Source organism: Erithacus rubecula, assembly GCF_903797595.1.
Source record: "Erithacus rubecula genome assembly, chromosome: 4".
In the NCBI taxonomy this organism is placed as follows: domain Eukaryota; kingdom Metazoa; phylum Chordata; class Aves; order Passeriformes; family Muscicapidae; genus Erithacus; species Erithacus rubecula.
In genome coordinates, this window is record NC_136686.1 from 27,478,278 (window position 1) to 27,500,305 (window position 22,028).

Genomic DNA, 22,028 nt, shown 5'->3' on the forward strand with positions numbered 1-22,028 from the left:
AAATCAAATAAAAGTAGGCTATGCCAAGGTCCTGCATAGCTTTAGAAACCCCCACTGCTCCTCTTTTTCACCACAAACATGATCTGTGAGGAATGAGGACACTGCTGTAACTGAGGCAGCCATCTGCATAACCCACGCTCTGTGCTTCTGCTAAAAGCCAGGGCTGGTGGGGCTGAGGGAGGAGGTCACATGGCACATGGAAAGGCAGGGAAGGGCAAAGATGGCACAGGAGGAAGTTCCAAACAGCTGATCCAAGGTTTCTCAAACTGGAAATTCAAAGTTAATATTCAGATACTTTTAATCCCTATAGCTGTTGAGTTTTTTTCCTACTTGGTTAGGGGGGGTCATAAACATCCTCAGCTTCTCAAGGACATGAAAATTAATGTTCCTGAAGCACTGCAATGCTACAGAACAAATAAATCTGTTTTCTGAGTGAGGGCTGAACTGTGTGTATGTAAAGGTAAGAGGCCCACATAATGAGAATTTTTTTTCCTGAGTGGAAATCTTGGAAGAACTGGATGAGACAAAGACTGTAATTATCTTTATCACAGGCATTCAAACTGTCTTGGTATTTACAGGGTATCTAAACATTAGTCACAGATGTTGGCTCTTCCTTGCCCTGAGTATTTAATTTTGTGACTGTGCATGTTCTTTGAATTCAAGCTTTTGCATGAACATATTAATCATGTATTAGTGCTCACACATGTCTGCACACACAACTCAAACATCTACCACCTTACTTTTTAGTAATATATTTAGTATTCTACACTACCATGTATACATGAAAACCAACTAAAGTGGAATACAAATGCAAAAAAAAACCAAAACAAAACAAAACCAAAAAACGACAGCTTAAGCATTGAACATAGCACTGGAATTTAAAACCACATTGAAAAGTAATCATCTCTTAAAATTTATTACTGCACTTAGACAGATACATCAGACATTTCTTTGGTCCTATCAGGAAAAAATTGTGTCCACTGATGCAAACATGCCAACAGCATGTTTTTGTTTTCCCTTTGAAGGCTGTAAAAGCAGCATTTATTCTGAAGTTTCAGCATATGTCCCTTAAGGGTATTAAATACTCGGAGAAAGCTTGTAATTTGAAGTACTTAGTTATTTCTAACCTCAGTAAAATACATTATGTCCAATTTCAAGTTTTCTTCTGATGAGAAAAGCCATTGTCTGAGTAGAAAAATAAACCTATTGAATGCCTGGGGTTTTTTTAGTTTGTTTTTTTGTAGTATAAATGAGGGCACAGGGAAAACAACAGACTAGTATCTTAATTAACTAAGAAACATTTACGCACATCTGCACAAAATACTCCCAAAAACCAAATAAAGGCTTCCAGATTTTTTTTTCTGTAGAGAAGTGTCATTAAGCACTTCTCAGCTGTTCAAAATTTCCTGTTGTACTGGATGCTTGTTTTTTAGAATGTTCTTATTTGCAGAAAACTAAACCTGCATCCATTTGAAAGTTTAAGTACTAACAATGGACTTGTAAATGCATCAAATCTATTTAATAAAGTAAAATTCATTTGGAGAAGGTGCAATGAAACCAGTCAGATAAGACAGGCATATAAGAAAGATAGCTTACATGTATTCCTTCTATGCTTGTTTCTAGCTTACTTTATGAATCATGTAATGAATGTTTTCTACTGATTCATGACCAAGTTTCCAGGTTATTTTATATGAAACCAACACAACACACTTGATAAATATGACTCCAAATTCAGACAGGACTTGAAACTTGAACATTCACAGATGTGAATGTTCTTTGAATGCAAACTTTTGGTCTGAGTGCATGCCTAGGTGCTCATGGGCATCAGCTCACACACTTCAAACCTTGGTTACCAAGTTTCAGTGTTTGCTTTATTTTTCACTGCCATATATCGATTAAAAATAATTAATATGAACAGATGAAATTTAGAAAGGGACATATCAGTTAATTCGTAAAAACATTTTCTGGATTTCTCCAAAGATAACATTCAATTTTCACTTGAGTAGACTAGTATGAGAGGAATGGGTGAGGAAAAGGAAATATTTCTTATTTTATCCTTGACTTTCTCATTCCACATTCAGTCCTTTTTAGGGGAGAGTCTGCTTCCTTCATTTCAGAAGCCCTAATGAAACCAGAACCTTGTGTTTAAGTAATTTAAACTTTCATTTACTTATGATATAATAAGGATCTTTTAAGCTTATGCTTTATGTGTGAATACTAACATTTACCACTTCTGAATTTTCTAGAAATATGCAACAGAAATAAATTCAAATAGTTTCTTACTTTTGAGCTGAATGGGGATCATCTGCCTTGAATATGTAAAATAAAGTGTTTTTGTGCAGTAAATGGAACACTCTAGACTCTGAGTTTTCACCTTTTACTTCACTGACTGTGAATCCAAGTAAAGGCTGGCTCTCTAATGCTGCCACATCCTATGTAACAAGGAAAAAAATACAAAATTAGAGACAGACATACTAAGGCATGCATTTAGAGTTCATACACCATACCAATGCAGCAGACAATACAACAAAATTTGTAAACAACATGCACAGAATGCTGCTTTTTTTTTTATATTGTCCATGCATGAGTCAGGGGACAGGAAATAAAACCTTGCAGATTTCAACATCAATGATCCTCTTTTTATTTCCTTGATAAGCTTCTACCTTGGCCTTCACAGCATGGTCTCATCATTCTGCCTGGCAAAGATTTCTTGTATCAACAAATCAGCCACCACCTGGCAGCAGACCAGAGGCCCATCAATCCCAGGGCTCTCTCCAGCAAGCTCAGAAGTGAAGTGAGATGCTATTAACTGCAGTGAGAATGCTAAAAGGAGGAGTTACAGAGGCCATTTGTGTTCTCAAGCACTGAAGTCAAGATCCAAATTTTTAAATGGCTCTTTTTCTTTTTTATTTTTTTTTTTTCTGGAAATGAACAGGATAGGTGAAAACAGGATTGCTGAGTGTTCACAGTCAACTAGAAAAGACCCCTCCTCATTTATCTCAGTTACTTTTTTAAAATACTCTTGTCTTTTTATTAATTAATATAATACACAGTATTTTTGAAAAGGAAAAAAATTGTATTTTTGTCCTATGTAAATTCAAAAACTAGGAATTTTGTAACTAGGCAAGGCCCTACAGTGCTAATGAACAGAGGGGGAAAAAATAGCTAAACCACCCCAAATTTACATAAACACTGACACATCCGGTGAAAGCTTTGGTAAATGCCTCTACAGTGAAATAAAAGTATCCTGTGACAGCAGCATTTCTTGATATTGGAAAAGAGTCATGTAAAGCTGAGCAATCTGTTTTACTGTCTCAGGTCTTCATACCACTAATAGGTCACTTCTTTTCCATTGATCTTTCCATCACTTGGAACAAATATAAGTAGCTTAAGTGGCCAAGGCAACACTGCACCTTCCCTTTAGACTCTCTAATTAATGTCTCCTGCAATGGCTCACCAAGATGAAAACTAAGGACAGATATTCCTCAGTTTAAGATACTAGGAATTAATTAATTTTGTGATTGTGAGCTGCAAACTGAAGCTACTCTGTAAGGTTGATATCTCAGAGGAAGTGAAGCAAAAGAAAATTTAAAGTAACTGTCACAGACTTTACTCTTTTTTTACTTCTGTCAAATTTTCCATTGTAAAGGCCAGAAGAGACGCAATGCTCTGAAATTGCTTTCTAGTTGATGTAAAAGTAATGGTTTTCTACATAATTATTTAAGCTATTTTTAGAACTGGTTGGGTTGGGTTTTGCTTTTTTTTATTTTGTTTTTTATTTTTCATTGCCAATGCTGTAGTGGAAATAACATCACAGGTTTTGGACATAATTCAGAAGTTCTAAAATAAAGATTGGCATGAACAAATCTGAGCACAAACCAGGAAATAACTAGGGTGGGGGTGGTGTGGAATGAAGAAGGATAATTCTTTACATGGCCAGGATAGGTTGGGCCTTACATTTTGAAAGAAGGTGAGGGATAGCAATACCTTAAAACAGATGCTTTGGATATTTTGCCCTTGAAAGCTAGTAGTAAACTAAAACAATACAAAGATCTGAAGCCAAAGATCAAGACATCCATATATATTACAAAACATTCTAAGAACATTGTAAACTACATCCTCAGCACATGTTGGGACCATATATATATATGTATATATATATGTATATGCTAGAGACTATTCCACATTGCAATAGGACTACACATTCTAAATAAAAAATGCAAATGCCATTACATAAGATGCATTTCTTTTGTATCAAATAATAACTCCAGGCTTAAGAAAACAGTTTGAGGAGAAGTAAAGAGATTTAGTTTACTCCTTTTTCAAGCATTCAAAATACCCTATGGAACTACAGAACAAGATAGTTCAAGATGCTTTTGCCATGTTCCTTTGCCACTACTACACTGTGATGCATGCAAACAGATCCCCCCTGTATTCAACTGATTCAGACCATGCCTACAACTGAGCAATGGTGTGCAGTGCAGAGGTACTCAAAGCTAGATCTGGAATCAGAAACACTGTAGCTGTATCAGTGTGTTAGAGTATCAAGCTTACTGGGCCTTTTCAAAATACTGCAACACAATCAGATCAAATATTGTAAGGTGATCTAATTTTATAGCTTTTTTTCCTAGATCATAAGAATAAACAACTTTGTTACAAAGACACTGTTATCATTGGATATTTAATTTCTAGTGTGTGGTCTCTTACCTCACTAGCAGCATATGTGTATAGCACCTTATTTTTTATAACAAACCACAGGTGTTTCCATGGTTTCTTACTGCCCTTAGATCTGTGTAGGTAGCCACTCATTGTAGAGTCTTCTGTATTTGCTGAAACCTGAAGAGGAAAAAAAAATAAATAAAAAAGAGTCAACAAACCCTAATAAGATTTCATGGTATAGCTTTTTTTTTTTTTTTTTCTTAACAGATTTCCAGAGCCCTGCCTGTCAGAGACTGAAATTCTTAGGTTAATCTCAGGTTAATGTTGCTAACTAACTCAGGTGGGTGAAAGAAAAATTATTTTGCCTGCTACCATCTCTCCAGTCTGGAAGAGAGGTTTCCAGAAAATGAAGGTTGGAACTTAAGTTGGATTCAACAGGACAAGAGAGAGCTGAAACACTGAGGAAAACATACAGCTGGAGAACACATATTCCTATATAAGAAGAATCTTAGAATCACAGAGTGGTTTGGCTTGCAAGGGACCTTAAAGATCATCTCATTGCAACTCCCCTGTCATGGCTTGAGCCTAGATGGCTCAAAGCCCCATCTAGTCTGTCTTGAACACCTCCAGGGATGGAGAGTTCACAACCTCTTTGGGTAACCTGTTCCAGTTCCTCACCACCCTTATAGTAAAGAATTTATTTCTGGTATCTAATCTAAACCTACTCTCCTTCAACTTATGAAGGGTCCCCTCGTCCTGTCATTACATGCCCTTGTAAAAAGTCCCTCTCCAGCTTTCTTGTAGGCCCCTCTTCTGGTACTGGAAGGCTGCTCCCAAAACTCCCTGGAGCCTTCTCTTCTCCAGACTGAACAATCCCAAATCTCTCAGCCTGTTCTATTAGGAGAGGTGCTCTAGTCCTCCCTCAACTTAGTAGGCCTCCTCTGCACTCATTCCAACAGGTCCATGTCCTTATTATGTTGGGGATCCCAGAGTTATACAGCAGGTGGGGTCTCACCAGAGCAGAGCAGAGGGACAGAATCCCCTGCCTCACCCTGCTGGCCATGCTGCTTTGGATCTTGCACTTGCAGCCCAGGATACAGTTGGTTTTCTGGGTTGCAAGTGCACATTGCCCATTTATGTTGATCTTTTCATCTACAAACAGCCATAACTCTTTCTCCCCAGGGCTAGCATCAATCCACTCAGCCTGGGATGCTTGGGATTTCCCTGACAAACATGCAGGACCTCGTGCTTGGGCTTGTTGAATTTTTTAAGGTTCACATAGAGACCCATCTCTCATGTCTATCCAGGTCCCTCTAGATGGCATCCCTTCCCTCTGGTGTGTGGACTGCAACACACAGCTTGGTAGCATCAGCAAACAGACTGAAAAATCACTTCCATTCTCAAGACCTACAGAAAGTAGGGTTTCACTCTGCCTTTCCTAATCATTAACCAAGAGCTGAGTTGGTGGAGCAGTCTCATCACTGACTGTTGGCACAGTGATAAATCACAATTCAGAGAAACACAGGAAAGCAAGAAAGAAATTACATTTTTAATTATAGCTCTGAATCATAGTCTCACAGGTGTTTATGCAGTTTACACAGTGCTTCATAGTTTATGTCCCTGCCTATTTAAAACTAAGACTCAAACCTCAGAGACAGATTTTGACTTTTGATTCTAGATAATATGGTTAAACGAAGAATTAATTTTCCTACTCTTAATATGGATGATATAATACCAACAAGGCACCACTTTTGACCAATAAAACACTTACTTCTTTGAGGGCTGCAGGAATTTTTTTCTGCTTTCTTCCAGAGGGAATACTTTGTAATACTGTAGACAAGGCACTTGATGGAGATTTATGGTTGACTGGGGATCCACTCTTAGGAGTGCACTGGTTATCTACAATTCACAGGATGAATATATTGATTTCAAGTCACAGATGACTAAACACAGGCAATTCATTCTTGGTCTTTTCTTCTTAAAAACAGCTGGCATTTTTGTTCAGATTACAGGGTTACAATAGTAACACCTAATCAGATTAAATTCAGCACTGAATTAACTTTTCAGTGTTATCATTAACTTAATGAGTTAGAATTCTCCAAATCACAACCATATGAAAAAAAATCCAAGAAGTTTAAAACTAAACAAATTGGTCTTGTTTGTTTTCAAAGTCTGTTTTCTGGATGTTGTACTGCCTTGGCTAATAAAGAAGGTGAAAATTAAGTCTTAAAAATTGCAGCAAATTTTTACAGCTGTCTTCTATGTTATCTGTACTTCATCTTTTAATTCTCTACATCTGTTAACTTCTCAGCCTTATTCAATAAGGATGCTCCTCTTCCAGCACACACACACTTCTGGATGTTCCCCATCTCCAAGAACAGGCTGTCTTTCTCTACTTCCACAGACAGTTACTTCATTTCTCTTGGAAGACTTCTGTAACACTTCACTTCTTCAAAACCCCTTTTTCTAGCAACTACCACCACTTTTTTTACAGCTGCACTCAAAATGAGTGGTTTAAGAAAGCCTACTTCTAGAGTTGGCCCTGAACTCAGTGAGGCTCTGAAATAATGAGAAGAGCAGGAGAGCAATGATTGCTGTGATTGCCAGCTGTACTGCACCTGCTCCCCAGCCCTTTCCCAGCTTCAGGCAGCTGCAATTGCCTGCAGCGCAGCAGCCTCTAGTGCCCAACTCAGACACCTGCAGGAAGTTCAGACAATGGCCTTCCCATGACTGCAGCTCCCACTGTCATTTCCAGGGTTATCCACACTGCTTTCTGCACTCCCATGAGAAATGTTATCCCCAGTGTGCTGGGATCCATAGCTTTATCCTTTCACTGGGCACCACAGATTTCCTGCTAGCCTAGAGCGCTTGTGTTGTGCTGGAGCCTCTCCCAAGGGAAGGGCAGAAAGCTCTTCCAGTCTGTTTACAGCTCATTTGTGTACCTTATACCTGAGTGTTCCAACTTAATTGACAGCAGTTGTGAGATGGGACTGGATTCCCACCTCACTGAGAGGTGCTTCAATTGATTTTACACTTGTTTCTGCAGAATGATATGAAGCTTCTTCAAAGAGATGTACTGGAGTTTTCTCAGGATGAGGACACTGACCCTGGACCTCCTCTCTAAACAAATGTTATTACCATTAGGCTATCCAGTCATTGCTTTCCACCAGGTACCACATTCTCTGAAAGAATTTCAATGAAAACTGCTCTAGCTGTGGTGTTTTATGTTGAATTCCATATTGCCAGTGTTCAGTAGGCAATGGTTATGAGTTTGCTTTCAGAACTGAGGTACAGATATGCCAAATCCCTGAATTATATATGAACTGAGGCTTGAGAGTGGCTTGAGGCCTGTTATAGACCTGAAGAGACTCAGCTTCAGAAAGATTAAGATCTATGTCCCTACAGAGCCCCAGAACTTTAGCCATCTCAGCAGCTTAGCTGGCAAAAATGAAGTTTACAGACATACAAGTTACAGAGTATAAAAGTACACATGAACCTCCTGGGAGACCAGGATAAACTGCAAGGACTCTAATGTATACTTGCACCCTGTGATTAATGAAAAGCAATGTAACACCCATTATTTCAAAAGGAAAGCAGCATAAGCTACATGTCATTACTATAAGGTAAAGGCACATGTTTCTGGAAGAAAGAGCCAATATATGGCAAATCCATTTCCTAGCTTACTCCACAGAAGCTTGTTTGGCTTAGAATCTCAGGTGCCTATCATTTTTCAAGCACAAGCAGAATAAAGCACTTGAACCCACAGTGAAGATGAGGCACACACCATGTTATAAAGGCCATAAAAGTAAGACAAACAGTTTGTGGAGGTTTTCTTTACCTTGCTTTTGTAGCTCCCTGAAGCAATGATCACATACTCTAGCTGGCTGGTTTTTCATATAGTCTAAGCCATGTTTGTTTGATGAACAAGCTTGACAGACAATCTGGAAACAGAAACAGATTATGGCACATGATGTGCACCTGGAAATCACCAAATACCCAAAGACATTCACTTCAGCATATTTAAACCCATAAAAACCTGAAATAGGCACTATTTTACAGTGCAAATGTTTTAAGAATTTGGCTTGTTCCCATGTCTTTATGCTCAACATGCTGTCCTTTCCTCCTCTAAATGCAAATATAGAAATAAACAATAACAATAAAAAATGTAAATATAAAAAAAAAAAATCATTGAATTAGGAGTTGATAAGCCAACATTAATGATCCATTAAAAACAGAACAAACCGACTGTGTTACTGAACTGTTTCAATCATAAATTTTTTGAAACAGCTAAAAAGCTATTGCTCTCTTGGTGATTTCTTTACAACACAGATGTCTCAACTGCATTGCATTCTAGTTTTGTATTCCCACTGGATTAAAACAAGAAAGATGAAATTTATTAGATATAGCTTTTATAAGTCTAAAATATAGAAGAAGGTTGGTACTAACTTGAAATCAAAAATCATTATGTTATGAAAATGAGTGAGGAAGCTACTTCTTCATTTCAGCTAACATTCATGGGTATTATGTAATTGCAAAATAACCACAAATAGCACTCCAGAATGCATAATAACTAATATATAGCATGTTGAAGGTTGAATACTATTCTGAAAAACCCAAACCCCGGCCCCCAAACCACCAACCCAAACATGTAGGTTCTAACCCACATAACTGCATCATAGTACAGTGTTGCTTAGAAGAATATTTGGGTGATAAGCCTCCACCTGAATGTCACACAAGGAACCTGAATGAGTGACTGAAAAGGTAACCACAAAATCACCCAACCTTCCCACACGCCCTGCAGTGGTGCCTCCTCCATGTCAGCGTGAATTCACTCGTACAGATCATGCACATCGTGGCTCTTGTGTCAGGGATCCAGATGGGAGCCTTTGACCCCAAAGGACTATCTTCTTCCTGTTTCTCTTCTGCCTGAGAGAACATAGGCACAATATCATTACATTCAGTGAGGAGAAATGAGACTAATATTCACCAGTGATTATAGGATAATGCTAAGAGTGTTGAAAAGCCGCCTCTGGTAAGTTGTCATGGTCTTAAATGTTACCTACTATTTCATCAGTGACCATTATAATGCATTTAATGACTTTTAAGCTTTACCAGCCTACTTGGATCAATAGCTGCTTTATTTTAAATTCTTTTCATTTCATCCTTCTGTGCTACAGAGAGAACTGTGAAAGCTGATTTGGGTTTTTTTGAAGAAAGTAATTTTAAATGTATGAAGTAGGTAACATTATGAAATATTCTGTTCTACCATCTGTTCAATTATTTACCATCCTGCTTTATGATTCATCATGGAGTACCTCTTGTTTCTCTAAGCACCTGACAGGAAACTGTATATTCAAAAAGGGAACAAACCAACAATAATGATAGGATATACCTCTTCAAGACTTTTGCTGGGATTAAATGTGATTCTCTTTTTTGTATATTCTTCAATTGACTTGGAGATAGCTTCTAACCACTCATCTCTTTCTGTAGCAGAACTGTTGAAGTAAAAACACATAAAAGCAATTTATTATTATTAACATTCTTAGAAGCAAGTGTTGATTAGAATTCTGCTAGCTTTATTGCACATTGGAGTAACCCTCTTGCAATTTCAGTTTATAAAATGTCTACAACTCCTACTGCAACTGGCATTATTTTGTAACCTTTGGCATGGTGTTAGCTATTTATGTTGACTAATACTAAAAAAGATTTCTTTGTTTGTTGTTGTCATGTGGATTCCCTTCTTCCCTTTCCTCCTTCCAAAATTCCTGTGATTCTTTCAAGGCTTGTCCGTCATTGCTTCACCCTCCTCCCCAAACACTTGAATAGCCTGAATAATACTTGTTTAAATGATGTTCCCAAAACAAAGGCATGAGCCTTCCATCTTGAAGGCAACCTGAAATTTCAACAAGCTTTTTTTTTTCTCCCTGCTTCCTTCTATCTCAGAGTGCAATTTGTTATACCCAACCCTGTGAAACTCCAAGTTTCTGTCAAATAAAAACACACTGACTCTTCTCCTGCCTTGTTCTCTTAACTATTTGCTCCTACCAGGTCATGCTACTTTCAAATAATAATTTTTTTCCCAAAACGTTTCCATTGGATGAGCTAACTCAAAGAGACAGACAGGTAAGCTTAGTCTCTTTATCCCACAGTTGGTGGATCACTAATCAAGTGCAAGGAAAGCATTAGGCTGAAGTGGCATGACACAAGAAGCACACAGAGCATCTGGTGCACCAGGACCCTGCAGCTATACTGGATTATGTGCAGTGCCAAAGCACCTCCTCTGTGCATGGGCATAAAACCATTTTCATAAATCTGTGCTGTTCCTGATGCAAAGGGCAGCCTACTATCCTTTCTCTCAGTCACTAGATCTTATTTTCACTCTTGTGCCAGAACACACACTTATGCAGCAGGCTAGATTGGGAAACAAATCCATATTAATGCAAGCCATCAACCTGCCTTTCCTCTGGATCAATTTACTGACTAGGTTCATCACACAGCTGAACAACTACTTGTGCCAGCAACACAAAGAAGGCTCTGAGAAAGGATGAAGCAGCTTTGCAGCAGAGGAACAGCTAGACTGTTTAAGATGCCATGCCAGCTTAAAAAGGTCTTGTAAAATTTAAACAAGAAACCACTTCCAATATTTTTTTCTATTTCCCACTTTTTAGTTGGTATCAAATAAATATATTTGTTTAAACCAAGGAATCGAACACAAACATATAGATAGGAAAATTAGGGAAGAGGTAAGCAATGACTTAGACAAATGAGGTGTCTAACACCAATTATTGTTTATTGGTTTTGTAGGTGAATTTGGAAGCTTTTATCATCTTTGGACCTTTTAAGGAAATATTTTGAATGGGGGGGGGGTTTGAATGAGATGAAACTATGCAGAATTAGAGAGAACAAATCTGCTAAAGTAAACACACAGGAAGCCTGTGAGGCACAAGTAAAAAAAAATCTAGCACACACAGCAACAAAATCAGAACAAAAGGAGAGGAAATAAGATACATGTAAGGGCAAAGCAATGCATTAGTGTTTGTCCCAACATTTCACATTCTGAGTAGAAAAATTTGTTCAGTCTATTTACCTTTGACTCCTCATCCAGAAAGAACGACTGGTCTGCATTAACTGTGTAATATTCATAACTCTAATCAACTCCTTTGGCTTTTTCATAATCTGGTTACATTTAATTAGATTCCTGTAACTGTATTAGTTAATTAAATTGAAAGTTGGCATAGGTTTTGGAGATTACATACCACCACCACCCTCACCATGTGGGGGAGACTGCTCCCTATGCAGCAGCTTGCACAATGAGCTACAGGCTTACACCCTAATATTTCACCAGGAGCTTTGTGCTTGGTAGGTTTGCTAGTGGTGGCCTTTTGGACTGTTTACAATCCTTCAGAATGTAAGAGCAAAGGTGGCACCACTGGCAACAGAACTGATGTAATGGTTTGCTGCAGCAAAATCAGCAGTTTCTTCTGGCTGTCACTCCAGCCCTCCCCCTTAGCTGCCCAGCCTTATCACTTTCCCTGCTGCAGGTCCAGCATTTGTTGCATCCTTCCAAAAGTGATTTTGTTTACTAAAATTGCAGGAGTTTCTTGGGTTTTTAAACATTATTATTTTTATTTATTTAAGATTTAACACCACAGTAGAAAGCCTCAAATGGATTACAGAGAACCCCAGTAACAGCTACTACTGACAAATGCATGTGCTGGGGGCAAACATCCAGCTGCTCACTGGAGCCAAACAGCTCAGTGGCCCTAGGAGGGCACTGGGGAAGCATGTCCCTCTTGCTTCCAGGATCAGAGCCTTAGGGCACCTCTCCCAGCTGAGCCAGTCTTGCCTTATCACCCTCAGGTAGAATAGGAAGAGATGCAGCTCTACCTGCCTGGGGTAGCTCTTCATCAGCATTAGTGAGGGACCAGATCATGTCTGTTGCTGCCAGGACCAAAGCTTTACTTCTGTACAGTGCTGTATCATGCAGATGGATACACTAACTTTTTCTGATGAAGAGATTTCTAGTACAGTACTGCATTGTACTATGAAAAACAATTCACATTCCTACAGATATCCCAGGAAAACTGAAACCTCAACCCAGACTAGATAAAGCAGAATACTAATGCAGTCAGTAAAACTAAACCTGAAGTGACAAAGAATCTTGTCTAGGCATTAATCTATATTTCTGTTATCAACTGGCCTGCTTTTTATTACAAACAATTTTTTCACCAGCTTAGTTCTTCACTTCCCTGTCCCTGCTGTCAGGATCATTTCAGAATATCTTCTTTGATGTACACACTCCACATAATGCTTACCATTTGAAAAAAAAAAAAACACGGAAGTGAAATTTGTCTCCAGTGTCTTTAAGACTAATCTGAACAGTTTTGAAATTAAGGGGTTTTTTACCATATAGGGCCTGATAAGATGTCAAAATGAGGGATCATTCAAAGGAAGATGCAACCTGGATTGACAAGACACAAATTCTTTTCACATTTAGAATATTTATCAATAGGAACAACATAGTTGATTGGGAAAAATATATGCATGCACCTGTTGCTGGTAGTGTTTTTCAATTGCTTCCTTCCTAAACCACAACAGGCCCAGTTCTAGTGAAGACAGAAAATCTGAAAACTGTTATTTACATCTGGAGCCTCCAGCACCTCCTTCATGCCATGCAAATAGTCCCTGCTGTCTAACCTAGGGCTCCTCTACATGTATGGCTCCCAGCAAGTACAAAAATAACAGAGCTGAATGCTCCCCAAAGTTGCAACATCAACAACACTAATACAAAAAAAGCAAATTGTAGCAGCTTCAGTCAGTAATATGAGGTTAATTCCAGCAATTTTAAGGTTAAGACAAAAGTATGTCACTAACTATGCCAAATTTGATGAGCATATTATATATAGGGGTTTTCCCTTATGGATCAGCATATCTTTCCCAGGGGTTGATTTTAATCTACCACTTAACCTGTTCATCAAAAAGACTAGTCTATCCTGTTTTGTGGAAGATAGATAGCATGTATGTTAAGATAACATTTTCAGAAATTCCAATCATTCTTTTACAATTTTTTAAAACAACTGAATTAAAAGTGTAACACTGTTTCAAGTCAAGCAGAGATAAATCCTCATTGCTTGCTGCCACCCCCTGAATGCCTTCATGTGTCTGTGTGACATCCAGTCACCAAGGCACCTCAGCAGCACAGAGCTGGAGCAGAACCATACCCTAAACTGTGAAATGCATTTTACCCCCAGTATACAGAAGAAATGTTTAAATTTTTTTAAGAAATACAGAATTACCCATTTCAAATGTGTTTTTGTAAATAACTACTGCTCTGAAAATTGAGCTACTTCCTTTGGCTCCTTTGACAATGTTAACCTTGGTCTACCCCTCAGCTACAGATACTGCTATCTTTGTGCATTCTCATGTCAGTATTTACAAGGTCACACAAAAAGCAGCAGTCTGCTCTTGCTCAGCTTTGCTAAATAAAAGAGAAAACATGTCTTTCTTCATTGGTATCAGCACTGTCACAAATGTCAGAACACATAAAACTTCAACTCAAGCACCATAAAAACAACAGTCCACAAAAACAGGCCTTTGCTAAAGGCATCTCAGTGAAGATGACCAGAGCTGCCTGGGCTTAGTGACCATATATCCTTTTGCTGTTACTGAGAGAATTTGGTAGCATAGAGCATATCAGTAATTTTAGAAGAACAAAAAAATACTGAAAAGCAAATCCTAAAATGAAGTCAATTGAAACCCTCTCAAGGAAAGGCAGTGCAAGGGTAGTATTACAGTTTACTTGAAGTTTCTGAAGGTGTAGCTAAGGTGAAAAAGAGGGACCAAACAATGGTTTTATTCACTCTGATTTACTGATTCCCTCTATTCTGTAATTACTCTAGTCAAGAGTAACTTTTCATTACACTTAGCACAAAAGCTCTAAAAAGCTTGTGTGGCCTGCTTGAAAACTCCAAGTTTTAAAATCAGTGTTTATTTGAAAGACTTACCTTGCTGAAAGAATGAAGGATCTCTCTACACTTTCAATGTTCAGTTCATTCTGATACGCTTCCTGGGTTGGCTTCTTAACCTTCAGCCAAGAGAGAAAACTTCACATTCAAACTGAAATGGTACTTTTGTCATTGCTTTAATTTTAATTCCTGCAAAATCTCTTACATTTTTATTGCAGAAGAGGAACACTGGAGAGAAAATACTCAGAAATAGGAAATCATATACCAGTCCAGAGGGTCCCGCTACACTATGATTACATGCAGCCCATCCTTTTGTTTCACTGGCCCTCATACAAACACTGGAGATGTACAGGGGAATGGAACCCAAGAGCTGTCAGACACATTCCACACAGGCCCAGTCATGTTGCTCCCTGAGCACCTCCTGCAACTGGACAAAAAAAGGCACTGCTGCTGCTGTAGGACAAGATGAGCCCATTGGAGTACCCCAGAGTGGGCAAGGGCTGGACTACCCTGTTGATCCTTCTGAGCTACCAAATTTCAAACATAAGGTCAAGAGTAAAGTCAAGAGTGGGTCTGAGCTGCTGCAAGACATCTGCTAACAAAGTAAATTTTGTAGCTCTGCTTGCAAAACTTTGGACCTGAATGCCAGACCTGCACTGCAACTGGACTTGGTGATTTTTTCTGACAGGACTGGAGACAATGACTCCCAAGGCAATGATTTGTTGTTCCCATTAACTGTCATGTCAGTGACTGAGTCATTATATGTCATGCATGTCCCTTATCATTACCCAGTGGGGTTCAAGGCTCAACCTTGATGCTTTCCACAAGGGTTCAGCAAGAAAAGTCATATCTTTCCTCACAATTAGCAAATCTCTATAAACCAGAGAGAACTGATCCAGTTCTCTGATCCAGGATCTTATCAGGCAAAGATGCCTACTCTCTGGGTGTCAGCAATGAAAGAAGTTAAAAGGCAAAAGTGAGGCAGCAGTCTAAACAAAATAAAATACAAAAAATAAGTAGGCAGACTATTCCAGAGTAGGACAATACTGGGTGAAATGCAGCCAAGATGATGTTGTGGTAACAGAATATTTAGGGAAACCTGAATAGCAATTTCACAGGCCACATTATGCAAAAGACATTAAGCCTGTAGGATTGCTCTGGAACATAAGCATATTTAATATCTCTTGCCAACAGTCAACAGTTGCATTTTCAAAATTTGAAGGCCTGAGTTTAGGTTGATTTGGAGAAAGGCTCACTTTAACAAGTGACTCACCTTCATTCCAGCCAATGACAGCATGTTGTTGAGTTTATACATTCCTGACTGAACTGGAGTAGTATACAACAGGGCATCATTGAACTGTAATACAGAATGCTTTTTAATGACTAGAGTTTGTGAAACAACAGATAATTTCAGATGCATTTTACTGGAACTACAGAACTCCTACAGCACTGAGATAACTGTCCAGAAGGGTATCCTCTACTTCCTCTTATTCCACTTAGAATCCAAGAAACATTTTCATGTATGAGTTTAGATCACAATAGGTATCTATTTATATCCTCCTTGTATAAATATACATTTGGCATGAGAAAACAGTGCATGGATGTCAAAGAACATGCTGTCAAAACAGAAATAAATGTTCCTCATGTACACAGATATATAATACAGCAAATTAGTTTAAAAGGATATTAGAATTAACCATTCAAACAAATCAAAGCAATCCAGAAACTAGGAGATAGAATAGATTAGAAAATTATAAGGAAAAACTTAACCATATATTGTGAATTTTACCAGTTTAGAGTGCATCTATTGTTTATTTCCTGTTCTACTTGGAATTCATTCAGTGCACTTACTGGACAGTAGCTGTTTTTATTTTCTGTCCTGTTCAACACATGGATCCAAACTTCATTTACTACACATAAACAAGTACCAAAACCTGAAGTGTCTCATAAGTTGTTGTTATGCAATTCTTTGCAAAATCACCAAATGTTTTAAATGATTACTAAATCTTCAAAACATGGTAAATGGAAAAATCACTGTGTGTGATTTTTGAATGCTAGTCTGTACCATTTATATCTAAGGAAAATCCACAAACAACAACAAAAAAAAAGCCTTGCCCCATAAAACAAAACAGAGAAAATCCAAGACAGAGACACTGAAATTAGCAATATCTGGTTTATGAGGCTTGAGATATAGCACCACATTTTTGAGAATATTTCCATAACTGGTACAATATACACTCCAGGACTTCCTAGGGAAGTATTTTTTCATATTAGGGTAACTACAAGATAGAATTCAGCCAGGACCAATAATGCTATAAATTACAGGATAACAGCTGCTTTACTGTCTAAATAGAAGAGATAAACAAAACGTTCAAGTGGAAACAGAAACTTCAGAGATGCATAGAAGTTTCAAAACAAAGCAGTAGCAGAGGCAGGAAGAGAACCCAGTACTTAATTTCCAGCCAGTGCTCTGCTCAGGATGCACGTGGGCTCCTGCAAGGGCAAGGAGAGAGGAGGAGGGAGATGGGAGGAAGGAAAGGAGGAAGGGAAGGGTGCAGTAGCAGGTTTTCCATTAAAATCAGTGCATACACCACAGACAAGATCTCTACATTAGAACTGGCTGAACAGAACATCAACAATTAGAAACTTTTCTGCTACCTGGAGTTATTAGTTATGTTTGCAGTGTGATATTTTAACCACTAAGTTACACTACTATAAGGCACATAGCAACATACACAGCATCTTACCAGAAAAAACATTCTTGGCTGCATGACCTTCCGTGATAGTTTCATCAGTGTTCCCTCTTTCAAAAAGACCTAGTCAATTAAAACAAGAAATGCAAAACTTAGGATTTTAGGGCACAAACTATGCAAATGAGCTGACTTTTTAATAACTATTATCATGATTATTATTATTACTACACTAGAAGTGCTGTACAAGTTTTGGGATTTGGGGTTCCCTTTCAGAGAAAAGCTGTCTATCCTTAGGTTTCTCTAAAAGTGAGCGTGGATGACTGCATTAGTTTAGCTTGCTGCACATGAAACCATGAAAAATACAGGGTTAAGCTTGAGGACAAAAACTGCCTGCAAGATCTGGCAAGGAATCATATTTAAAAAAATCCATGTTTCTGTCAGATGAATGTCTAAAAAAAACCCACGCATATGGAGTGGCAGCATTCATTTGAGTGTTAGAACCTAATAATGAAGCAATTTTCTTCTTGGTATATTCCAGTGTCAGTCTTTGCTTGTATACCATCTACACTTTCACTGCCATCTGCTGAATGCCATGTAGGGCACTTACCCTTCCTGGCTGTACGATCTCATGGTGCCCATTTAAACTGTACTGGATCTGCATGAGTTTCTGAAAGTTATCCTATGAGAGAAAAAAAGCAGGAGGTAAGTACTTGCCCTTGCATTCACGATTTATTTTAAGGAACAAAAGAGAGAGAAAGCTTTAATCAACCAGCTTTATAAGGCAAAATACTTACTCCCTGCTTCATGATGTCATTAGCATGGTTTGCAACTTCTATGACAACAGCTAACGCATCTGAAAGATGAAGGAATTATGTTTTGGTTAGACCAGTTAGCCTTGGTATAATGTAATGCACAGATACCATACTGCATTTCCACATCATTCTAAGATTGTGCAATAAGATCCTTCAGTCACTTCATTCAGGAGCACTTGCCAAAAATCCCAGAGTATTTGGATCATGGTTTAATAAGTACGACCTAAAAAGTCATTGCTTCAACAGTGACAATTATTTCTTACAGCTACTCAAAACAGTCCACAGGCAAAGTTAAATTCCAGTTTCTCACACAACAAATTACTATACTAGTGCAGAAAAGTTAATGACATTTTAACAGAGACTCTGTAGGGACTAAGTTTTTGCCATTTTACCCAAATGTCATCACTGCCATTTATGGAAGACTACCTAGAAAAATTGTATTAATCTTTGCCATTTCTATCTTCTGCCTTTAGTTTTCCTGCCCCTCAAAATAACAGTAAAGTTCAAATTTCTAAATTTCGAACTTGCAGTACCAAAAGAAAAATAAGTTAAAAAAAAGTTACCAAAAATTGAAAAAAAGTTACCAGATATGAGGAATTTTATTAAATACTGATATTTAATAACAAGCAACTCAACTGTAAAGTATCCTAAGGTGTAAGTACAAAAAGCAGTCACATAAAATGATTATGTGAATGATTGAGTGTTCAGCCCAAGGGTCCATCCCATAAAAGGATGTTATCCAAAATCCTGCAATTTACTTAAGTAGAAGAAAGACACTTAACAGAAAGCTAGTACAACTATTCTGATGAAATGTAGTCTCTAAAGCATTTAGCACCTTCTGAGTAACTGAATTACAGTCAAGCACTTAAAAGAAAGGAATAAATTTGGTTAAATTCCACAAAGAAGCCTACCAAACCAGGTAAAGCCAAGGCCTTGGGGTTTTATCCTAGATAATCATTGGAATATTTGTATTGTAGAAGTACATACACTTGCTTTATTATTGACTAATGTTCAGAAAGGAAGTATGTTAAAAGACAGAGCTTTCTGAACTGAAAACTTATATGAACTGAACTTACATGAACTGAACTTATATGAAGTCATATAAGAAACAAAACAGATACGAACAAAAAGCTCCTTCTAATCCAATCAAACGAGAATTTTTGTAAAAGATTGTCACAAACCAAGGTGATGCAAGCACAAACAGCTAAAATACATAGCACATATCAAGCATTTGATCAAAATTTAAGTTTTGATATAGATGTCATGGTATCAAGCAAGCCAGCTGAAATGTAGCTGATGGTTTCTTTCTAGGAAACGTTGGAGCTGCTTCATGCAAAACCCTCCCCAGCTCCCACCCATGTGAAAGAAGATGAAGGGAAATAGGAATGAGCACTTGATTCTCTCTTCTCTCTGCTATACTTTCCTTCATGTTTCAGTTAATATATATATACATCTCTCTCTTAAAATTTTATTAATTGACTTTAAGAAAGATTGAAGAATTTTAGAGAAAATTATAAAATTTGCTGGCTACTGAAGGGAAAGTTGTAGGATCTCAGGACCATTTACACAGCCAAGACAAAATGAATCTAAACAACAACATAAAATAATCTATAGGGTCAAAATCCATAAACAAAGTGCTTTTTGGCAGGGAAGAGCATTCCACTTATACCACTTAGCTGAAGTAATGTATTCAAATGAAGGTCAGCAAGAAGAATTGCTCTATTTGGTTTTTTTTTCCAAGACTACTAATCACAACCAAACCTAGTCTCCCTCTCCACTCCTTCCCTTCACTCCCGGGCCCTGCAGTGGAACTAAACAACTAAGCAAAGTTAGGAGTTAAGCTTAATTATTACAATAAAGATCTTGATGACTAAAGATTACATTCTCTTTTCTTACCCAAATTCTAAGATGGACTACCAAATATGCCAAGTGTCAAATTAACACTTAGTTGTCATAGTTTAGCTTCAGCTTCTATCTTTGATATAATAAGGGAGAAAAAACCACTGTGAAAGATATAGCTACAAAAAGCTTCCAGAGAAGCTGGAGAAACCACAAAAAAAAGTGAAGTATGTACTTAGGTTGCTCTCTTTTCAAGTGGCCAACTATTTAATATGCAATGCAAGTACTATTTTGTTCACAGCCATAAGAAGTGCAAGATGAACTTTTCTCTCTCTTGAAGAGCCCTCAGTTAAAATATTTTTGGCTCGTATCTTCAACATACTCAAATATGTCTAAATGTCCTAAAAAATTTATTTACTCATATATTTCATGGCACTGTACCAGAAAAGAAAGCAAATTTGGCTCAGTACATTGAAAATATTCATTTACTGAAGTTCAAGCAACTACATCTGAACAACCCTTCTAAAGGTAATGATTTGTACAAATGTGACAATCTCATACAAATTAAATGGAAACAACACCTGGGAGCATTTTCTGTACTGCTGAGGTACACTCTGAAGAAGGTAACAGCCTGAATGTGCACTGCATTGATGTGCTTGAGTTAAACCATCTTAATCCTGCACTACTACAAAATGCGTGGGCCTGTCTCCTCCTCATCATCAACCACTTCTCATTTCCTCTGATCTCCTTTCTCCCCACATGCAGGCAAACGTGTCTAAGTAATGTGCTTTTTGTGCAGCTTCTAGCAAGTCAAACTGGACAACTCCTCAGGTTAAATATTACCCATGGCAGCTCCTTGATATTGCTCACTTCTGCCACATGGATGCTTTTCCCAGCACAAAAAGAGAGGGGGCCAGAAAGACTGGAGAGAGCAGGCTGCCTATTAAAAATCTACAGATGCAAGGGACTGCCTCTTTCAACAGCAGTGCCTGAAATATCTGTTTAAACTGCCTGTGGAACTTTGCTCTTAGCTCTTGGTGTCAACTCAAGCATGAGCTGATATGACTGCCAGTTCCAAACTTTGTTGAAACACAAGCTTGTAGTCTTTTTGTATCTCTGCTGAGAAACTTAGAACTAAATAGAAAACATTTCTATTACTGACTTAGCATTTTACATTTAAAATCTGGAAACATTGGTACATTAACAATTATTTCTTTAAAGGGGCATTTACCTTGAGTATCCCTATAGTCTGCAGATTCTTCTAAAAGATTCTTTAAATAATCTGTATAAAGAAAAAATAATATAAAGATAGTTTTGTTAAATAAATAAACAACACCAGAAAGCAGCAAAGCCATCATTTTCCTGGAAATCTACTATTCAGATCTGCTACTTAATCAACAAAGGTCTGCTACTTCATCTTTGTTATTACCTTGACAGATCTAAAAGTGAAAACTAGCATTTCAATAATGAAAATACACCAGCAAAGAGATAGGTTATTGAAACAGTGGTCTTCTCCAGTGAAAAGAGATATATTGTATTATTATACAATATACATTAATATATTTATATACATTAATGATACATTATTTTAGAAAAAACAAGCAAGTGAAAAATTAGTACATATTTGCAATCATTTACATTTAAGCTGATGCAAAAACTTTAGAAAATTATAGATATCTGTCTGAACACCTTAGATAGTCTATAGGAGATAATTTAAAAAGTAGTCCATTACAGAAGACCTGATTATGTTTAATATTTTTTGGAAATAAAAACAATATACTTCCTTCAATGTTCAAATTGGTATTTTCTGTTTTCAGTGAGGCATGTACTTCAACCACGAGATGGCACCCTCGATCCATTAGGCTTGGTAGTTTTAAAATCTATTTTACTTCACTAAAATTAACTCCAAATGTATGACTATACAAGAAAATATTCCCCTTGAGTTTCCATTCCCTGGTTGAGTGTCTAGTTCATCAAAAAGTGCAATGCCCTATCAAATATTTATAAATATCCTCAGTTAAACATCAACCATCTACACTCTATAAGCTTTGAAGTCCATA

At 37.6% G+C, this 22,028-nt stretch overlaps 1 protein-coding gene across 1 annotated transcript in view; it reads right to left on the minus strand.

The window, feature by feature from the left end:
* The window catches only part of FGD6 (FYVE, RhoGEF and PH domain containing 6), a 70,754-nt gene that overhangs the window by 1,716 nt on the left and 47,010 nt on the right, over window positions 1-22,028 (minus strand). Inside the window, exons 9-20 of the mRNA XM_079303225.1 lie at window positions 21,200-21,250; window positions 18,112-18,170; window positions 17,925-17,996; window positions 17,372-17,440; window positions 15,898-15,981; window positions 14,664-14,743; window positions 10,052-10,154; window positions 9,442-9,585; window positions 8,498-8,600; window positions 6,431-6,558; window positions 4,708-4,836; window positions 2,284-2,432 (exon numbers count right to left, since the gene is read on the minus strand). Coding sequence (XP_079159351.1) covers window positions 2,284-2,432; window positions 4,708-4,836; window positions 6,431-6,558; window positions 8,498-8,600; window positions 9,442-9,585; window positions 10,052-10,154; window positions 14,664-14,743; window positions 15,898-15,981; window positions 17,372-17,440; window positions 17,925-17,996; window positions 18,112-18,170; window positions 21,200-21,250 — 1,171 coding nt within the window. The remainder of the gene's footprint in view (window positions 1-2,283; window positions 2,433-4,707; window positions 4,837-6,430; window positions 6,559-8,497; window positions 8,601-9,441; window positions 9,586-10,051; window positions 10,155-14,663; window positions 14,744-15,897; window positions 15,982-17,371; window positions 17,441-17,924; window positions 17,997-18,111; window positions 18,171-21,199; window positions 21,251-22,028) is intronic.